The sequence below is a fragment of the Lissotriton helveticus genome, chromosome 6 (genome assembly GCF_964261635.1).
Source record: "Lissotriton helveticus chromosome 6, aLisHel1.1, whole genome shotgun sequence".
Taxonomy (NCBI): domain Eukaryota; kingdom Metazoa; phylum Chordata; class Amphibia; order Caudata; family Salamandridae; genus Lissotriton; species Lissotriton helveticus.
The window spans coordinates 100,437,577-100,457,773 of NC_136067.1; the positions used below are offsets into that span (position 1 = coordinate 100,437,577).

The 20,197-nt window shown below is 46.7% G+C and overlaps 1 protein-coding gene across 1 annotated transcript in view; it reads right to left on the bottom strand.

The window, feature by feature from the left end:
- Positions 1–20,197, bottom strand: part of LOC144762283 (uncharacterized) — a 397,653-nt gene that overhangs the window by 98,214 nt on the left and 279,242 nt on the right. Inside the window, exon 5 of the mRNA XM_078647420.1 lies at positions 702–801. Within this exon, the coding sequence (XP_078503546.1) occupies positions 702–801 (100 nt within the window). The remainder of the gene's footprint in view (positions 1–701; positions 802–20,197) is intronic.

Genomic DNA, 20,197 nt, shown 5'->3' on the forward strand with positions numbered 1-20,197 from the left:
TTGCACAAGAAAGAAGACTGTTCAATAAATAACCTCTTTTATTAAAAACGCCCGCCTCTCTGTTTCTCTGCACTTCTGGTGAAACTAAGCATGCGCGATTGACTGAGTAAAATAGCTATCTATTGTTTCCGCGACTCTGGAGGTATACTCCTTATTCTTGGGGGAGCAAAGTTGTCATGTTTATGCGGTTGTCAGAAACGAATCCCTTGTTGTGAATTCGAGAAAGTTTCTAGTGACCTCTGAGCTAGCTGGCATTCACAATTAAGTCTAACATATTCAATAGAGACCTAGTCAACCTAAGTCCTACGTCTAAACTATCGTTTATGTTATTCCAATGCGCAGAGCCTATTGGGAATATATGAACTACACTACAATCATTTACGTCAATAGCTCTAATTCTCACAAATGCGAGACCTATTGCATTGCAAATGCTTATTTCAAAGTTGGATTCACGCAAGAAAAGACTAATAGTATTGGGTAAACACCTCTGAGATGACTTTTTTCTCTTGATCTGAACTGATTTTAATTAGAATTTAATGTGAGCGCATTCAATATCTTAATTAGAATTTTCCGATGCAGAAGTTCAGCGTAAGGAGCAATGAGCAAATGCCGCCAGATCAAGCTTATGAATTATCATTTTACATAGTACCAATTAGTTGCCATACCCACCCGTAGGACAAAGAAAGTAGTAACATTCTTACCATGTCGTTTAATCAGGGACTCCAATTTTTTCTGTAAAAATGCAAGCTTCTTTCCCCGCACAAACCGATCAGATTTTATTTTCTCTAAATCCCGAAGAACCTAAAAAACATAAGCAAATTATGTAGCAGAGCCCAGTGTATGCTTAAATGCTGATTACAATTTCAGAAGTAGGTTTAGCAAAATAACCGCCAGGCACTGACCCACATCCACCTCCCACCTTCTCCCTTCAGATTCAAAGGGTTTAGACTTGTGATGGGATTCTGCCCCACTCATTTTAAGAGGCGCTACAATCACCAGCAGCTCCAATAGAACTGTTCTGCAAGGACTCCACGGATGGCGGCTCGCCAAGCACAATTTTCATACGTTCTGAGTGAACCCTGGCATTATTTTGGAAGCCTTGTAAGGCCACCAGGGGGGTAAAGATGCAGTAGTGACTTGTAAAGAATGTATTAGCAATGGCACAGAATCATATTCCCCCCATCAAAGCCTGGCTGTTCCTTTTTACAAGCTTCTTGAGCTTAACCTCAAGACCCTTGGGTTAAGCGTCACAGGGTTTTGGGAGCAGTTTCGTTTGATGAATAGTCAGACATTCAATCTGTGACACATGAACGTCCATTGTGCTTGCAATAGGAAACTGATTAGAATATAACCACAGAAACAATAGTTCACTGCAGAATTATGTAAACCTTAGTTTCAACTGGCAGGCATGCGTACTGCATAAAAACATTCAGGTGTTTCGAAGAGTGACCACACAGTTCAAGCAAACGTGACAACCTGAGATGTGTGTAATTATGAAAGAACAAATGACTCTGGGCTCAGGGATTTACACAAGGCGGCATTCCGACCTCTGTGATGAATGGGAGGTGCACCAAATCGGTGTCTTCAGCATATAGTTGTACCGTGGACTCCGTACCATGGGTCACAATGGTACCGTCTATATTCACTAATATGGACGGCTAACCTAAATCTGGCAGAAAGGACAGCCCGGTGTCTTTCTGCAAATCAATTTGGCAGTAGTTCAAAGAATCTTTATTCGGCCAATCAGGGACATAAAAAAACAATACACTCGAAAATGATCATACAATAAGTAAAAAAACAGCCTTCATCATCTCCTGCAATGTAACGTAGCGTTAAAATAATAGGCTTACCCTGATTTCATACAGGCAAAACACTCAGCAGGGTACAGCAGCCGTAAAAAGTGCAAAGTGCTTATCAGATATAAATACAGCATGATTAAAAACAATAAATATCTAACACTAAGGTGCTATTACATGAATAAAAACGATATTGTTAGCAGCGCTTTATAAAATGCTGGCGCTACCTCGTTTTCTATATGCACTGCAAATACCCCATTTAAGGTCTCAGACTTCTACTTCTTAGATATCGACAACGCGGTTCACACTCTACTATGGGACAAGCGACCACCACGAATTTCTTTACAGAAGTTAACAGCGGGATGGTAAGATGGTGGGATCGCACAGCCCGAACTCAGGCTGGACTATTGGGTATCACAACTAACAGTGATCAACTGATGGTTATATGGAGCACAAGATGAGCCAAGTACCCTTACTGATTTAAGGCTGTTGGGAAAGAGGGGTTATCAAAGAGCCCTATGCATAAACCCTAAATAATTAGTACTAAAATTAGGTTGGAATAAAAAGAAATTACGTTAGAAACCCCATTCTGGGAGACCGAATGGCTGGGTTGTTTGAGCTCCTGCCCGGGATTTGACAAATGGCACCTGATTGGTATCTCGACATGTTGGGGACATGTGAAAGAAAAAAAAGACTGGCCACATTCGCAGACCAGCAGAAATAATACCAACTAGCACAGTCTGAAACTTTTAGACATTTGCATATCAGCCATGCCCTAAAGGCGGTGATACCGGCTGAAGGCCAAATCCCTGAATCATCTCCGCTCGAAGATAGATTACTATTGGATCCAATGCCCAAGATTTCTTTAACATACAAAAAACTGAACAACAACCGACCAGACCCGCTGACAAAACTTAGACACAAGTGGGAAATATAGGTAGGTATATTAGACGACGACAACTGGCGAGAGGCTTTGGCCTCGCCAAGGAAGTCGCTATCCCTATGAGGCCGATCAAACTCAAAACTTTACACTGTACCTACTTAGTCGCAAACATCCTGGCAAAGATAGGAAGGCGATCCGATTTGCTATGCCACTGTAGATGTACCCTAGAGGGGACCTTTTTCACACAATGTGGGCATGCCCAATTATTCAAAAATACTGGGGAGCTGTAACATCTAAGATAAAGGACGTAGGAGGGAAAAAACTCAATCCCACCCCGAAACTTTGCTTATTAAACATCTGGGAGGCAACGGACTTCACCAAAACTGAACAATCATGGGTCTCACTGGGGTGGGGTTTGGCAAAACGTAATATCGCGCAAAAATGGGGAGTCGGGGAACCACCACTATTGAAAGGGTGGGTAGGAGACATGGATAAGGCCATCATTGCAGAGAAAGAGGTTTTTAAAAATAGAGGTTGCCACAAGAAATGGGATCGAAAATGGGCTGCATGGAACGCACAGGGGCTAGATATGCCTGTCCCCTACAATAGAACTTCGTGGACGGATGGATGGGATACAAGACCTACCAATTGAAGAAAGCTAGCGGAAAGACAATGTGCAAACACCGGAATCTATTTCTATGATTGAATGTACCCATACGGTGCTTAATTGTGGTCAACTGACTATCTGTATTACTGTGCCTTTATTTTTTTGTTTTAATAAAAAGTTATAAAAAAACAAAAAACGATATTGTTACCCATCCACTGTATTCCTGGTATAAATTGCAGCTTTAAGAAAAGCACTCACCCTAAAACAAAATATTGGTGTATTAAGTGATTGCAACTTGTGCAAGGCCTGCACATATCTACTGTACCCAAAGGTTTTTAAAAGGGGTTTAAGAAATATTCTTGGCAAATAACTAAAATATTTGCAGAAGAACATATAGTGCAGTAGTGATTGTGTAAAAACACTGTCACAGGGCCAAGCCCGCGCAATTCCTCCCACGATATCGGTAAGCTTTCTGAAGCTCATGAGTTGCCACACAGCTGGATCTAAATCGAAAAAGGAGAGACCTTTCCCATTGTGTTAATACTACTGAAAGGTATGAAACAGGCTCCGGGGCCAGATAGAGTATGATAAGAACTAATCACAGTACTTTTCACCAATTCCTTTTGCAGCCTTTTTTCAGCATACATTTATTTATTTTATTTATTGTATTTATTTATTTAATTTATAAGCTTTCTTTAGCTTTATAGGGGACCAGAACAGAGAGGACAACCCCAACTCCTAGAATGATGAAGAGATCTATATTCCACCAGGAAATAGAGAGCCGATTATCCAGACTAAGTCAATCGGAGATGAAATCCCTACTGAGCTTTGCTTAGGGGTTCGTCCATATGTTGACCCACAGTAGCAAAGGGGTCAGATGGACACTACCTTCAATATAGCGCTGGTTTAACTCAGTGTGTAAAAATAAAACTGGACTATGAAGCTGTAAAAACCTTCTAATGCTCAGTGCGACGAACTTGCAGGTTTCTTTGTGCGTAAGGTGGAGACTATTTATAACAACCTTCCAACTGCCAGCTTCCATTTAGTTAGGGCCAACACTGATCGAATAGTCGAGTTCGAGAACAGGTCAGTCATTCCTGAGCTAATGTTGTGTTCTTTCCCCCCCTCTCTCGCTCTCCGAGACTGAATCTCTGTCTTAAAATCAAATCAGGTTCCCCAGCCGATCCTATGAGACCAGACCAACTTGTCTAGTTTACAATTCAATTCTACCAGCAGTCAGGGAATTGATTAATTTATCACTGTACTCTGCATCATTGCCCGCAACATGGTAGCAAGCAAAAGTTGTTCCTCTTCTAAAGAAACCGTCCTTAGAGCCTTCGGACCCGGGTAATTTTCGTCCGATCTCCCAACTTCCTTTTGTAGCCAAAGCTACAGAATCCTATGTAAATACAGTCTTGGCAGGGGGCTTGCCTTGGCCTGGTTCCGTTCCTTTTTGGAAGGCAGAGTTTTCCAAGTTGCTGTAGCACCGCACCATTCGCAGGTGTATGCCATTAAGCATGGGGTCCCACAGGGTTCGATATTGAGACCTGGGCTTTTCAACATCTATGTTCAACCCCTAACAATGGTAGCAAAAAGTAGAGGGATTATTTATTTATTTTATTTATTTAACACCTTCAATGTTATGGAGATTTTTCTCCTGCGCTGAAGATAAATATTTCCCATTATTCATGACAAGGTCAGCTCGTCATAAGCACACGTCCAGTGTACTGCATGACGAGCTGACCTTGTCATTAGCATAGAAGGTGTTAAAGCATTTGTAGAGCGCAGCTGTCACCATTGCAGGCATTCTGGCGCTAAATAGATCAGAGGAAACTGAAGAGGTCACGGAGAGTGTGAGCTTTCAGACAATAACCACGGGAAATAACCAGGTTTTAATCCTTCTTCTGAATGGGAGGAGTTCAGAGATGTGCCTAATCTCAGCGGGGAGAGTGTTCCAGAGTTTGGCAGCAGCCACCTCAAAGGATCTGCCTCCGGATCTAACTTTCTTGAATCTGGGTACAACAACCAGCTTGGCCTCAGAGGATCGAAGTTGTCTGGTAGGAGTATACCAGGCAAATTTCGATTGTAAAGGGGCAGGGCCAGTTCCATGGAGAGCCCTAAAGACTATGCAGAGGGCCTTGAATTGTATCCTCTGTCTCACCGGCAGCCAATGCAATTTACCCACGGCGGACGGCCCATGAGATCTTCTCGGAAGCCCCAAGGCCAGCTTAGAAGCTGCTGATTGGACCCTTTGGAGTCTATCCAAAAGGAACCCAGGGGATCCTAGCAGGAGGGCGTTGCAATAGTCCAACCTGCTAAGGATGGTACATCTTACTTGGGCACGGGCCTGGGATGGTAGGAGAGGCAGGACTTTTCTTAGGGAGCAAAGAATTGCAAAGCAGCAGGCAGACGTCTTTTGCACATGCGTCACCATACTGATCCTTTGATCCAGCATGATGTCATTGGTATCTTATGCCGATGACAACCAGCTGGTCATTGCCTTTTCAAAAAAGTGTAAAAATAACCTCTTCAAATTTAAAGAGGACTTGTTAGCGATTGCAGAGTGGATGACAGCCAACTGCCTGCAGCTTAATGCTGCCAAGTCGGAAATTCTTGTGCTGGGCAGAGACCGTGCTCTTTGGTCAGAACAGTGGTGGCCGGATAAACCAGCACCACCGCCTAAAGAGGCGGTTAAGAATTTAGGCTTCTGGGTGCCAAGAAAAGTAACAAGCATTGAAAATGCAATAGGTGTCGCAATAGAAGAGTTTGACATTTTTCGTTTTGCATATAGATGAGTGGCGTTGCGTGGATGAGTGGCGTTGCGTGGATGAGTGGCGTTGCGTGGGTGAGTGGCGTTGCGTGGGTGAGTGGCGTTGCGTGGGTGAGCGGCGTTGCGTGGGTGAGTGGCGTTGCGTGGATGAGCGGCGTTGCGTGGCTGAGTGGCGTTGCGTGGCTGAGTGGCGTTGCGTGGCTGAGTGGCGTTGCGTGGCTGAGTGGCGTTGCGTGGCTGAGTGGCGTTGCGTGGGTGAGTGGCGTTGCGTGGGTGAGTGCCGTTGCGTGGGTGAGTGGCGTTGCGTGGGTGAGTGGCGTTGCGTGGGTGAGTGGCGTTGCGTGTGTGTGTGGCGTTGCGTGTGTGTGTGGCGTTGCGTGTGTGTGTGGCGTTGCGTGGGTGAGTGGCGTTGCGTGGGTGAGTGGCGTTGCGTGGGTGAGTGGCGTTGCGTGGGTGAGTGGTGTTGCGTGGGTGAGTGGCGTTGCGTGGGTGAGTGGCGTTGCGTGGGTGAGTGGCGTTGCATGGGTGAGTGGCGTTGCGTGGGTGAGTGGCGTTGCATGGGTGAGTGGCGTTGCGTGGGTGAGTGAATGGTTAGCTGTTGCTTATGCGACGTATAGCACTTAATACTAAAGTAGGCAGACCTTCTTAGCCTTTGTGAGAATAATAGCAAAATAAAAATAAAAACCAGATCAAGTCAAGGACGCAAACGGCACCATGCTATTGTTTATTTACTCAGATGATTTGCATAAAAATGTAACTTGTGAGCACGTTTCTCTAACTCTCCAATAATCCCATTACAACACTTTGTACAAATGAGATTGGGACTCATCCTTCCGAAGTCGAGAAAAATGTGCAACGCTGTGTTGAAGTTAATTTTTTTAATTAACAAAATGCAAATAATGTGGAGAGATTTCAAGTGATTCAGGAATGGGCGCCCTTGTAAAGAGAAAGTACGGCCGGCCTGGGCAGTGATAGGGGAGGAGGGAGGAGAAATGCGAGTCACGGCAGCAGCAGCCTTTGATGTGCCTGCCGGCCGGCCGTGAATAATTAGGGGGTGAGAAATGCGCTCGGAGGGCTGCCTTTGATGTGGTAATGCGAGGCAGGCAGGCAGGCGGCTGGTGGCATTGTGCACGCGCTTTTTAGGGCTTGCGCAAGCGCAATGACCTAAAAAGCACATGCACTTGAAGGAATCGCCAGTGGAATCGCCAGTGGATAAACACTGGATAAGCCCCTATAGAGCTTCGCCAGCTATGCGCTGAAGCGCATCAGCAGGCGAGCCCTAAAAATGAGGAGGTGGTCCGTTTAGAGACTGAAATAGCGGAGCTTGAAACGGAATTGGAACTGGGAGTGACTCGTGATAAGCGTCATACCCTCAGCCTCAAGCAACTAGATTACAAAGCCCTGGTTACGGATGCTGCGAAAGTCATGAGTAGAGAGCAACAGGGCAGACTGTATGATGTGGGAGATAAGGCAGGGAAATTGATTGCCTGGCTAGACAAAAAAGAGAGGGCGAGTCTTGTGGTTCCAGTGATTGAGAAAGCTGATGGAGTGTGTGTGACTGATCCGACTGAGATCGTTGAGTGTTTCGCGGACCATTTCCAAACTGTATACTCCCCATTTTCTGATAGACCTGAGGAAGACTCTCATCTGTTGCTGCGTGACATTGCATTGCCTTGCCTGTCTGAAGCGGACAGGGACCTAATGGACGCAGCACTCTCAGCGGAAGAGGTGGCCCTTGCTATTCGCTCCGTGCGTTCGGGCAAAGCCATGGGTCCTAACGGTCTGCCCATCGAGCTATACAAGTTGCGTCCTGATACAATGGCACCGTACCTCCGCGACATGTTTCTAGAGTCGCGGGACATCGGCTCCCTCCCTCGTGATCAGCGTCTCGCTACCATCGAGGTGATCCCTAAGGAGAGGAAACCGAGGGATCGCTGTGCGTCCTACAGGCCCATTTCGCTTTTAAACGCCGAACCAAAGATTCTTGCCAAGTTGTTGGCAAACCGCTTGATAAAAGTAATTAGTGACTTGATTCACCCGGATCAGTCTGGTTTTATCCCACACCGCAATACTGCGCTCAACCTGAGGCGTCTGCACGGTGTTCTCGCGAGGGCCGCGTTTCTGCGCGAGCCGGCCATTTTGGCTTCCTTGGACGCTACGATGGCCTTCGATACACTGGAATGGCCATATCTCTGGGCCGCTCTTGCGAAATTCAGCTTTGGTCCCGGGTTCATTGGTTGGGTATAACTTTTGTATGAGGAGCCATTGGCGCAGGTGGTAGTGAATGGTCGAGTGTCTAGACCCTTTGTCCTCGGGAGAGGCACGCGGCAGGGCTGTCCGTTGTCCCCATTTCTTTTCGCCCTGGCCCTGGAACCTCTGGCCGCCTGGTTGCGATGGGAGCCTTCGATGAAGGGTATTCAATGGACACTGGAATTCGAAGATCGCATATCGCTCTATGCAGATGATATTCTGTTGTACCTTACGTCCCCTCGAAAAACCTTGAATGTTTTGATTGATGTGCTCACCTCGTTTGGTAGAAATTCTGGTCTAGTGATCAATTGGGCCAAGTCTTGGGTGTATGTGCTTTCGGGTGGTGACCCCTCCCTGCCGCGCGGGTGCCCTGTCCAGGTCTCGCAAACCGGATTTAAATACTTGGGGATTTTTATATCTTTGGATCCAGTGGCTTGCTATGAACGTAATCTGCTCCCTCCTCTTCAGAGGTTAAAACTTGACGTTGTGGGTTGGCGCAAGCTACCGCTTTCGCCACTTGGGCGCGCAGCTCTTTTTTAAATGATGTCCCTACCGCGATTTTTATACACTCTCCAGGATCAGAGACTCTGCATTGCTCTGTACCTCTGTTCACTTTGGCCTTTGGCACTATACTTCTACTTGGTGGGGATACCACTACATTACGCTCTCACTACCGACCAATATATGTTACACTTAGTTTACTGATTCACTCTCCCGATGCCCCCACTCAGTGTTCTCTCTATACTAGGGTATTGGTATAAGCCTTCCACGCACCCAAGGTGTACCTGAACACCTAGGTACTGGGGGAACTAACATCCCCGAATCTTCCCCACTCGAAGATCGGGTGCTTGACGGCTACGTGCCCGACAGCACTAATTCTTTGATATACAAGAAATTGATTAATGATTGGACGGATTTGTTGGTGCGTCTCAGGGAGGTTTGGACCAGTGACGGCTTAGAGTTGGACGACGAGGACTGGCAATCTGCGCTATCCTCGCCTAAGGAGGTCGGGATTCCGGCCCGTCTCCGACTCGTGCAGCTCAAAATCCTACATCGTGTATATGTCACTGGCCCACGCTTGATTCGTATGGGTTATTCCTTGGATGGGTTATGTAAGCATGGATGTGGACTGGTCGGAACCTTCCTCCATATAATTTGGGAGTGTCCGGAGGCAGTGGTGTATTGGAACCGTGTCCATATTGTGATGGAAAGGGTCACGGGAGTGGCATTATTGCCCGAGGCTAGGCGCTGACAGTTGAATGTCTGGGAGCCGAATGATTATGGTGTGGCACAGAAGCAGTGGGCGACGCTTGGGAATATGATTGCTAAGAGAGACATCGCACAGTTGTGGGGTTCCCAGCGGCCGCCCACGGTATCGGTATGGAAAGAGAACATGGACTGGTGCATGTTTAGAGAGAAGACGGTGTATGTGGCTAGGGGCAGACCTAGGAAGTGGAATAAAATCTGGGGCCAGTGGAACTCTACCGTGGAAACATATGTACGCCTCCATTCGTTGAGACTCCAGAGGTTCCTCTTTCCCCTGATCCGACATTCCATGTCTTGTGTAACTTATGTGATTACTGCTCTTGTTTCCTCACTGCCCCCCCCCCCCGCATCAATGATTTCTGTATTATATTGTACTGCGGTTTTCCCCCCGTTGTAGCACAAGTCCGAATGTACAATTTACTGCCTTGTGTATAATTTCTTTTTCTTTAATAAAAAGTAAAAAAAATAAAATAAAAAAAAAAAAAGAATTTAGGCTTTTGGATAGATAGTGGTCTTTCTTTTGACACCCAATCAAAAGTTCTGGCAGGGGTCTGTTTTGGACTCCTGAGGGGGTTGAAACCTCTGCTTGGATATTTTGAACCAAAAATCCGCCAAGCCATTCTTCAGGCTACAATCTTAGCCAAGTTGGATTATGGCAACTCCCTTTATCTAAGCGCTAATAAATCGTGTATTTTACGCCTCCAAAGAATTCAGAATGCTGCGGCACGTGCTTTGCTGGCACTGCCCGAGTTTTGCTGGGTTTCTAACCTTTTATCTAAGCTTCATTGGCTGCCAATAGCCAAAAGAATACAATTTAAGTCCCTGTGTGTAGCCCACAAACTTCTGACACAACAAGGCCCTCCGATCTTAGTGGACCTGCTAGTCCAATACATCCTGAATCGCCCCCTTCGATCTGCCAACTCGGGATTGATGTGTACCCCGCGATTTTAAAGAGCCAGAGCTGGTGGTCGATCTTTAGAGGTCTAGGCGGTCCACCTTTGGAACTCCCTCCCGATCTCCATCAGTGGACTCCAGAACCATTTGAGTTTTTGAAAGGCTTTAAAGACCTGGCTATTTCCGGCGTAACTGTCTGTGTTTGTTGGAACGGCTATTGGTACCTGTTCTTTGGGTAGCGCTGGGACGCCCCGTTGCTGGGGCAGCTATGCGCTGTAGAAATCCGTAAATAAAATACATATCCGATTTTCCTCAAGCTGCTGAGGTGACCATATGTATAGAATCCCCATATCTCCGCCCCGTATGTAGCAGCCGGGATGCATTGGGCGTTATACATTTTTTTAAAGTGGTGTGATGGTCCCCTTCCCTCTCGATTTTGTTAAATTGAGAATGACTCCGTCTGCCCTGGTAAGTTTGAGGCATGAACTTGAGAGTTGGGACTGCCAAGAACCAGAAGAATTAAAAGTGACGCCCACATAACTAAAATCTTTTATGCTGTGCAATGGCTGCCCCTTTATAACAATTCTATAGGTATCTATTCTACCTGGTCCACAGGCCATGATATGGGATTTGCCATAGCTGGTAGCAGGGTTGAGGCAATCCATGAACTGGACGAATCGGCCCATTAGCACATGCAGTGGTTTTGAGGTCCGAGCCAATAGGAACGATTTGTCTGCTTATAAAAGTGCAGCACATGGGTGTCAGCCACAATAGGAGTCAGCCACAATAGGAGTGTCGACCTGAACAGTGATCAAGTGTGGACAAAGGACATTAATATATAAAATAAAAAGTATAGGGGTCAAAATACATATTTGGCGCACATCGCGCATGAGGATGAATACCGGGGACATTTCACCTTCTGGGCTTAAATTCACTTTTGTCATTAGGGCAGCATGCAGATTATGCAAACATTCACCAGAGATGCTTCAACGCTCATATTCAGAAGCCTCACCCACAACTTGGACCTGTTAACAGAGTCAAACATTGTTGAAAGGTCCATGAAGGCCATATTGAGAGGACAGCGTTTGACTGACATACGCTTATAAATTATTAGGCTCATATTGATGCACTGTTAAATCATCCCCAATCCTGCTCGGAACCCAAATTGGAATGTGGATAAAATATGCTGCTACTGGACCCATGTAGCCAGGTGGTTGTAAATAACCCTACCAATAATTTTGACAGTACTATCTAGTAAAGAGACAAGCCTATAGCACTTTGGCACCGATCGTCTTTCTTGGAAATCGGTACAATTGTTGCCAGTTTCCATGATTATGGGATTTGAGTATTTAACGAACCATTAAAATTTTTATTAATCAAAGGACCCCAGAGAGCAAAGTTACATCTTATTAAATCAACAAGGGTCCCATCTGGGCCAGGGGTCTTACCACCTACACTCTCAAGTATAGCCAATTCAACTTCTATCAGGGGGAGAATTGATTAGTCTGCAGTGTAAATGATCAACTACCTCTTCATCTTCTTCTAGATGGTCAATAGAAGGGAAGGGAGCCGCCCACTCAGAACCAAGAATATTACATTGTAGCAGAGAGTTATCAGGGACATTTGTTGACATGATTTTATTAACAGCATCACATTTTTTTTACTACTGTTACCAACTGCAGTGGTTTCCAGAATTCCCAGTCCAGCTTATGGAGGAGCTCTTTTCTAGCTTTGAGAGCTAGCTTATGTACTTGACGAGCATGTTGCAACTCAGATGGCACTCTCGAGGAGACATGTAAAGCCGACCGTAGGCATCCGTTTGCTGCCGAGCAATGCTCGTCGAACCATAGAGGGGCTCCCTTGTCTGGCCACACTGGTTTGGAGAGAAAATGTTTAATGGTCTGAACTAATGCAACATAGTGATCTAACATAACACTCCCACTGGCTTCTGATACACAATTGAGAAATAAATCCCAGGACTGGGTTAGCATGGAGCCAAACGCGATTAAAGGGTCTTTGAGGAGCCAGACCCGTCTAAGCCCATCTCTAGTATGAGTGGGTATGACATTACTACTCAGTTTAAACCTCTTCATGGACAGCAAACCTGTAATAGACAATCCATCATGGTCCCCCATTCCATTTGCATGACCTTTCCTTTAAAAAAAAACATCCATATAATTACTGGATACAAAAATATAATCAATGGTCCAATGGTGGCAGTGACTCCCTATGAGTTAGCCAAAAGCACCTATCCTCATTTAAATGATCAACTAAAATCAATATGATCGTATGAAGCCACATATTTTACCAGCTCAATACCCCTTGCTTGGCTGAGCTCCTCTAGAGATCTCCCTTCCAGGAGACCTCCCCCAGCTACTTGTGTATTAAAATCCCCACACAAGATATACGAAGGCGGCAACTTGGCGTTATCCTTTGGGGATTTAAAATTGGACAAAAAATTAAACAACTGAATACCATAAGTACATACAGAGTTAACACAGTTGTTGTAGTTGCTTGGCACAAATAGCATGCATAACCTTCAAATGAAATGGGAGTGGACACTCCAGTTCTTGCAGAGCAATATTATCAAATGTTCATCAGTCAAGATTGTCCTTGAGAAGGAGACCCAGGCAGCATTCCAAAAGTGTGCAGGGTGAATTGACAAGGGAAGGGCAAGTGCCGAAAATCCTCAACAGCTCTAAGTTGATTAAAGGGAGGACTTCCGGGGCTAAATTTATTCAAATGATATACACAGTCGGTGGTTTGTAAAAGAAGCCCAATGGGGCAAAGGTAACAGCACTCCACAGAGCAGTGGCCAAGCAAAAGCCAAACAATAAATGATACACTAAAAATAGGAATCTAAAATTGATGATGATACGGTCACTGGTGGTGTCTCCAGGGTCAGGTCCAACCCAAGCACATCTGTGCACCATTAATATATCTTTGGCATTAGTTAACGGAAACTCTTTGCGCTGAACTAACCAGTCCAGTGTATTATTGTATAGTTCCTCATAAGCTTCAGACTGGTCCTTGCTCAGACTGGTCCTTGCTCAAAGGGGGAACAACAATCAGCACAGCCACATAAGGACATGTTGCAGGTAGTAGATTGACTACGGTTTTGTCGGGCACAAACTCACGCCCTAGGGGGCCCTTAGCAAGCTAGGGGCCAGAAAAGTGCCCCAAACTAATGGCCGATACAACTTTAGCACAAGTATCCTGTTGAGTAGTCCCAATTGGCCTGGCATTGTCTTTACAAGCAGGGGCTAATGAGCAAGCGCAAACCAGAGCCAAAGCTATTTTGGATTCCAGGGCGTCTAAACGTAATAACGGGGAAAGTTCCAACTTAAGCTGACCAAAAAAGCCTTGCAATTGAAAAGCAAGTTGTCGCTAGCCACAAGCAGAGGGGTTCCCCCACTCAAAGGAGAAATATAGGTGAGGGGGGGGAGAAGACAGGACCTAGACTCATCAGTCCGGGAAGAGATTGCCCAAGGAGCCAGATCAATACGAATGTCATTGTAATACTGTTTGTGAGTCCCCCGTTTAGACTTTCTTGATGGCGCGGCTACTTTTAAAGAAAAGCGGTTAGGCGACTACAAGGGATTCTGGCTTAATGCAGACGCACATAGTGAGATGCCCGGCACGCCAACAATAGAGGGAGATAAGCAATCTATCAAAAGGGACCTTGACAGTTTGGATCCCGCACTACAATTCCAATTAGCACTGAAACTGGAGCTTATGTACAGCCTTCACTGTGAGAGTGCAATCTCTCCGCTCACTACTTTGATCTCCCACTCCAGCATGCGGTCTAATGGCAGTAGACTTAGCAAGTGGAGCAAGAGCAGCACCCGGACCAACAGTCTTCTTTTGGCAGCAGGTAATATTAGAATCCATCATCACACTGGTGGCTCTATAAAGCAAAACCTAGATGTTGCAAATACATTTCCGCGTATGGCCAGGAGGAAGATGGCGGCCGACTGAGACGCTCGGTCGCGAGCTCCGACACACCACTGCACACAGAGATATGCTAGACACTTTCCGGCCGAAATAATGTTTTCCTACACCGAGTCTAAGCAACTTATAACTTAAAAGCCATTCAGACATTTAAAACAACTCAAATTCGAAGCAAGACTGGAAAAAAAAAACGATAGCGGCTGTCAACACAATGCTATACCCAACCTCCCCATATCTTGGACTCTGATTCGGACGATGCGAGGGGCTGCGGCTCACAGACTCAACTTGACTCGACTGAGATAATCCAAGAAAAGGAATTCATACTCACTCGCCCTGCCTGATAGTATGACCGGCGGAGTCCTACAGAATAGCAACACAGCCGTACCTGAAGTGCAGTTGTCGTGTAATACCAGAGTCTGGGCTGAAGCACTGGGAGCAGCACGGACGTGCCGTGGGCGTACCGAAGGGAGAAATTCTCTATTTCTGAGGGGAACCAATGCAAGATACGCGAGGTTTGCGAAAATCTGGACCAAAAGCTAAATGACCTGGGTGAAAGAGTCACCGCAGTAGAAACGGCAGTGGAGACCCTTAGCAAAAAGGTTGACATAAACCAAAGGGAAATAAGGCACTTGAAAGACAGTGAGAGATTCACCAAGGAGAAACTCGAGTCCTTGGAAAATCAGGGAAGAAAAAATAACCTCAGGGTGTTAAACGTGCCTAAAAACTTGGAAGGAACAGACATAAAAACCTTTATTGTCTCCCTCTTTGAAGAGTTCTTTCCATGGACGAAAGATTGTAACCTAGCAGAGGACATCCAACGAGTCCATAGGGACCCTTTCAGGAAAAGTAAAGACAGAAAAGTACCAAGAAAAATTCTAATAAACTTTAAGACGTATACCCTGAAAGAGAAAATTCTAAGTGAAGGTCTAAAAGGCGGAACTCAAAACAAGGACAATTGGTCATTTCGGATTAGATCCGATATTTGTAAAGCCACGCAAGATAGGCAATGGGAGTTGGGACAGCATATGCAAGAACTGCAAAACTTAGGCGCGACTGTGCAAATGAAGTTCCCGGCAGCACTGAGAATCATGTGGCGCAATAAAATGCACAACATAAGAGATCCACAGGAGGTAGAAAACCTCATACAGATGATAAAAGACCTGATCCAAACTGAGAAATCTGACTAGAGAAAGAAGCTAAAAATAAAAAGGAAAAAAGAATGGCGGTGAAATATGACACAATAGTGTAAAAAGGCTCAAAATGAACCTCAGGGTGGGAAAACCAAATCACACATTCATTTAATAAACTAAGTTATGATAAGTCACGGGTGGGGAGCAAACTAGGGAAAAAAACTATAAAAAATGTCCTCGTAAAACAAAACAAAAGAAGGAGCAAGAAGGAGTCTACTACACTATACCAATTTTGCCTCAGCCTTGTTCATGAAGTTATAGTACCAGACTTAAAGAAATAAAGGAAAAAATAATCAAAGTCCTCTCATGGAATGTTAACGGGCTCAGAACCCCTAATAGAAGACAAAGAATCCTGGAATACTTAAAGGAAGTGGAAAGTGAGATTATTATCCTCCAAGAGACCCATCTAGTAAGTGCTGAGTGGGACCAAATAGTAAAAAAGCTAAACTGGGTAGATGTTTGCTTACAAACTACGCAAGAATGTAACAAAGGGGGTGGCAATTATCATAAAAAAATCGTTAAAAGCCAAGGTAGAAACCAAAGTAGCAGATAACAAAGGTAGATGGGTAGTTGCCAAAATCAAGATAGAAGATAATACCTTAAATACCTTAAATATAGCTGGATACTACGGCCCGAACCTGGATGACTCTGCCCCTCTCCAAAAACTTTACTCAGAACTCCTTACAACCTACGCCCCCACAATAATAGGGGGAGACTATAACATTATACCCGATCCCAAAGTCGACAGATCACCTCCAAACAAACTTATGAACTTACCCAAAATGAGAGAGTGGTTAGGAATCTATAAAAAGGACCTAGACCTGGAGGACATGAGGAAACAAAAAGGAGAGAAAACGCATCCTTATACATTCCACAATAAAAAACTAGGCCACAGGTCAAGAATAGAGTTCTTTCTAGTAAGCAAGAGTCTCCAAGATAGTGTTAAGAGTATTGAACATTTTCCAGCTCATCTATCAGACCACTCGGCAGTACAATTAGTTCTCTCACAATCAAACGACAAAACCCTCCCCAGATGGACTGTAGAACGGTCTTTATTCAAGGACTCACAAAACATAAACCAGCTTGCAACTGTCTCTACAAACTATTTTGAGGATAATGCAATCGGCACCTCAACACAGACTACCTGGGACGCCTACAAGGCTGTGATCAGAGGGAAACTACTCAGTTTAGGCGCTCATAAAACAAAGATTAAAAAACAGGAGATTATGAAAATGGAAACAGAAATTAAGGCAATAGAGATACAATTAGAGACCGGAAATCTTTTAGAACCAAAGGAAGATCTGGTTGAGAATAGTCACAAACTAAAAGAGTCCCTAACCGAATATTTGGACAACATAGTACAAGAAAAATGGGAAAACAGCAAATTGTCAAACTATGAATACGGGGAAGGGTGCGGGAAAATGCTTGCATGGAAAACTAAAACAAGCAATCAAGGAATAATATACCATGTATCCAGACTCAATCCCAAGACCAAATATCACAAAGCTCAAATGATGCTACTATAAGACAGGAGTTCACAAAGTTTTTCTCAAATATTTACAAAGAAGACATAAATCCAACAAAAGAAGAGATGAGGAAATATCTTGACGCCATATCACTTCCTACCTTAACAGAAGAAGAACTATCAGAATTAAACAGCGAAATTAAACCCGAGGAAGTTAGAGCGGCTATAAGGGGCTTAAAAAACGGAAAAGCTGCAGGCCCTGATGCTCTACCAAATGAATTTTACATGGCATTAAAAGAATCCCTAGTTAATCAGTTAGCAGAAATTATGAATAAGGTATACGTAGACCAAGAAAAAATACCTGACTCCTGGAATGATGCGACAATTAGTATTATCTTGAAACCTGGAAAAAATCCCAAACTATGTGAGTCTTATAGACCTATTTCGTTACTTAATTGTGACTACAAGCTATTCATACAAGTTATTTCTAAAAGGCTGGCCAAGGGATGAGAAGATCTTCTTCCCATACTGGTCATACCTCTTGGATTCCCTGTCGGGCGGGGCCGACGGGAATGCGGTCTGGGAATTGGAGGCCTGGATGACCAGGCTCTCGGGGGTAGGATGGGAGGACAGGAAACATGGGTCGCCCGGGGCTGGGCGGTGGCGTCTGGCCACGTTCCTATCTACGGGCGAACCCGTAGCGGGCTTGGACCAAGTGCCCAGAAGAACGTCGGTCAAGGCCTCATTAAAGGGCAGCAGAGGCTCGGCCGAGCTTGACTGCGGTTTAAGGACCTCAGTGAGGAGGTTAGTCCTCACAGCCGCGACGGGGACAAGGCCCAAGGCCTTGGCAGCCCTCATCAGCACCACACTATAGGTTGCCCCCTCCTCCGAAGCCACAGTAGGAGGGGAGACAAAACCAGTGTCTGGAGAGGTGTCCAGGCCACTGGCCTCCCCAAGGTCTCCTGTCCAGTCCTCATGAGACTGACACTCCCTGGTCAGAGGGTCCTCAGACCCCTCCCAGTCCTCTTCATCACCCATCTCCTGAAACCCAGGGTTCTCAACAAATGGGGCCTGTTCATAAAAGTGAAAATCACCCAACGGCGTCTGGAGCGGCGCCCATCGGGGCCGTCCCGACGACTGAACAGGAACGAAGGTGGAACCGGGGACGGCGCCGCCAGAGGACGGCGCCGGAGGCGACACCTGCGGGTCCGACACCGGGGAGGCCGTAAGATCCACCGGCGACGAACCAGATCCCGAAGGAGGGCCAGCGGAGTCTTGCGGCGCGGGCCCGAAGGCACCGGCGGCGCCGTGACAACTGAACCCCCCGGCGCCGGGCCCGAAGGCGCCGGCGGCGTCGGTATAGAGGGGACCTGCGGCGCCGGGCCCGAAGGCGTCGGCGGCGTCGGGGCCGAAGCACCCGACGGCGTCGGGCCGGAGCCGCCGACCCGCTAGGGGCCCCAGACGGGTCCGCTGGGCCCGAAGGTGCCGCGGAGCCCGCCGGAGGAGAGAGTTTCCTCATGGCCATGAGGAAGCGCTCGATCACCTCCTGCGTCGCGTTCAGCCCAGGGACCGGAGGGTGTGGAGCTGCACGCGGCACCCGCGACTCCGACGGAGCCGCGTGGGTGTTGTCACCGAACCCCCGGCCGCGTCGTGCGAGCGTCGGGGGGAGTCCGAAGAGCGATGATGCCGCTTGGACTTCTTGTGCCTCTTACCTGACGACGACTTCGACCCGGAGGAGTGCGGCCTACCCTCGGAACTGTGATGGCTCCGAGCCCGCGACCTGTCCCGCGACCTCCCATGGGATCGGGACCTCTCGCGGCGCGGGACCGACTGCCGGAGTTCGAGTCGCCTGCGGGACCGCTCCCGCCTGGCTTTCGAAGAGAGGGCCCGGCAGTCGGAGCAGGCCTTGTCGTCGTTGTCGACGCCCAGACAAGACAAACAGACGCGGTGAGGATCCGTGACCGACATCAGGCGGTCGCAATCGTCACAGTGCTTGAAGCCGGGCATCCCTACGGCACCGTTCGGAGTCGAGAGACTCGAAATAACAATCAAAAAGGTAGTCAAAAATTGACTAGGGTTACTGCTTTTTCCAGATCTGCGCTTGCTGGCGCGGAAAAAAGAAGAACTGACGTCAGCACGCGGAGGCGGCGTCTAAGTACTCGGATGACGTCATCACGGCGCCCACGACGCCGACGACGGACGCGGAGCCGCAGACGACGCCTACCGACGCGCAAGGGTACTGCTACGCAAAAGTTTCCGGATCCAGTCGGACGCCTGGGGATATTCTAAGGTAAGGAACCTAATACTAACGTGTCTCTTTCAGATAATACACATCTTTCAACCTGCACTTATACAGGCACCCTGTTGCCCTGTAGGCACACAGGCTTATTAGTCTGCCGGAACGTATAAGGTCACACCACTCAGCCTGCACTAGCTCCTCTCTAATAAGAACAAGACCCCTGCCTTTGTAATTCAAAACAGGTCCCGTAAAGGGATCCTATATTTTCAATGGAGCCACAACCAACAATCAGAACCAGATACCAGAAAAATCCATCATCAATTTTTTTATATATATGAATTTATTTGCAATTATATAAAAAAGTACATACATACACATCTAAGCGATAATACATTCATTTTTCGCCATTCAGTAAAACCATTTCAAAGTTGCGTATGCACAGTCCATGCTCACTCTCATACTCATACACAAGAAACCCTCATACCAGTCATTCTTTCAAATCTCAATCAGGGAGGAGGAGCTACGCCCTGAAACATGATGGCCGCATAAGCTCCCGGCTCCGTCGGCCGCCGCCAGCAGCTCATACATCCTGCACTCTATCCTGAAATCCCGCCGGACCCCCGTGCTGGTGAATAGCATCTGATTTGAAAGGTGCTACCCCGACATCTCTGGCGGCCCGGACGGCGAAGTTATGCCGTGCGCCATTCTTGGCCTGCTTCCGCTCTGACGCCAGGGCCTCGAGTTTCAACTTGGCCGGGTTGGAGTCGAACAACAACGGCTGCGAAAAGTGGATGGATCCGGTCTCTCGAAGTGCCCTTTTTTGTTTCTCCCTATTGGATGATGCCCCGGTGATGGCTTTCCCCTGCAACTACGGCGGCCTGTAAAT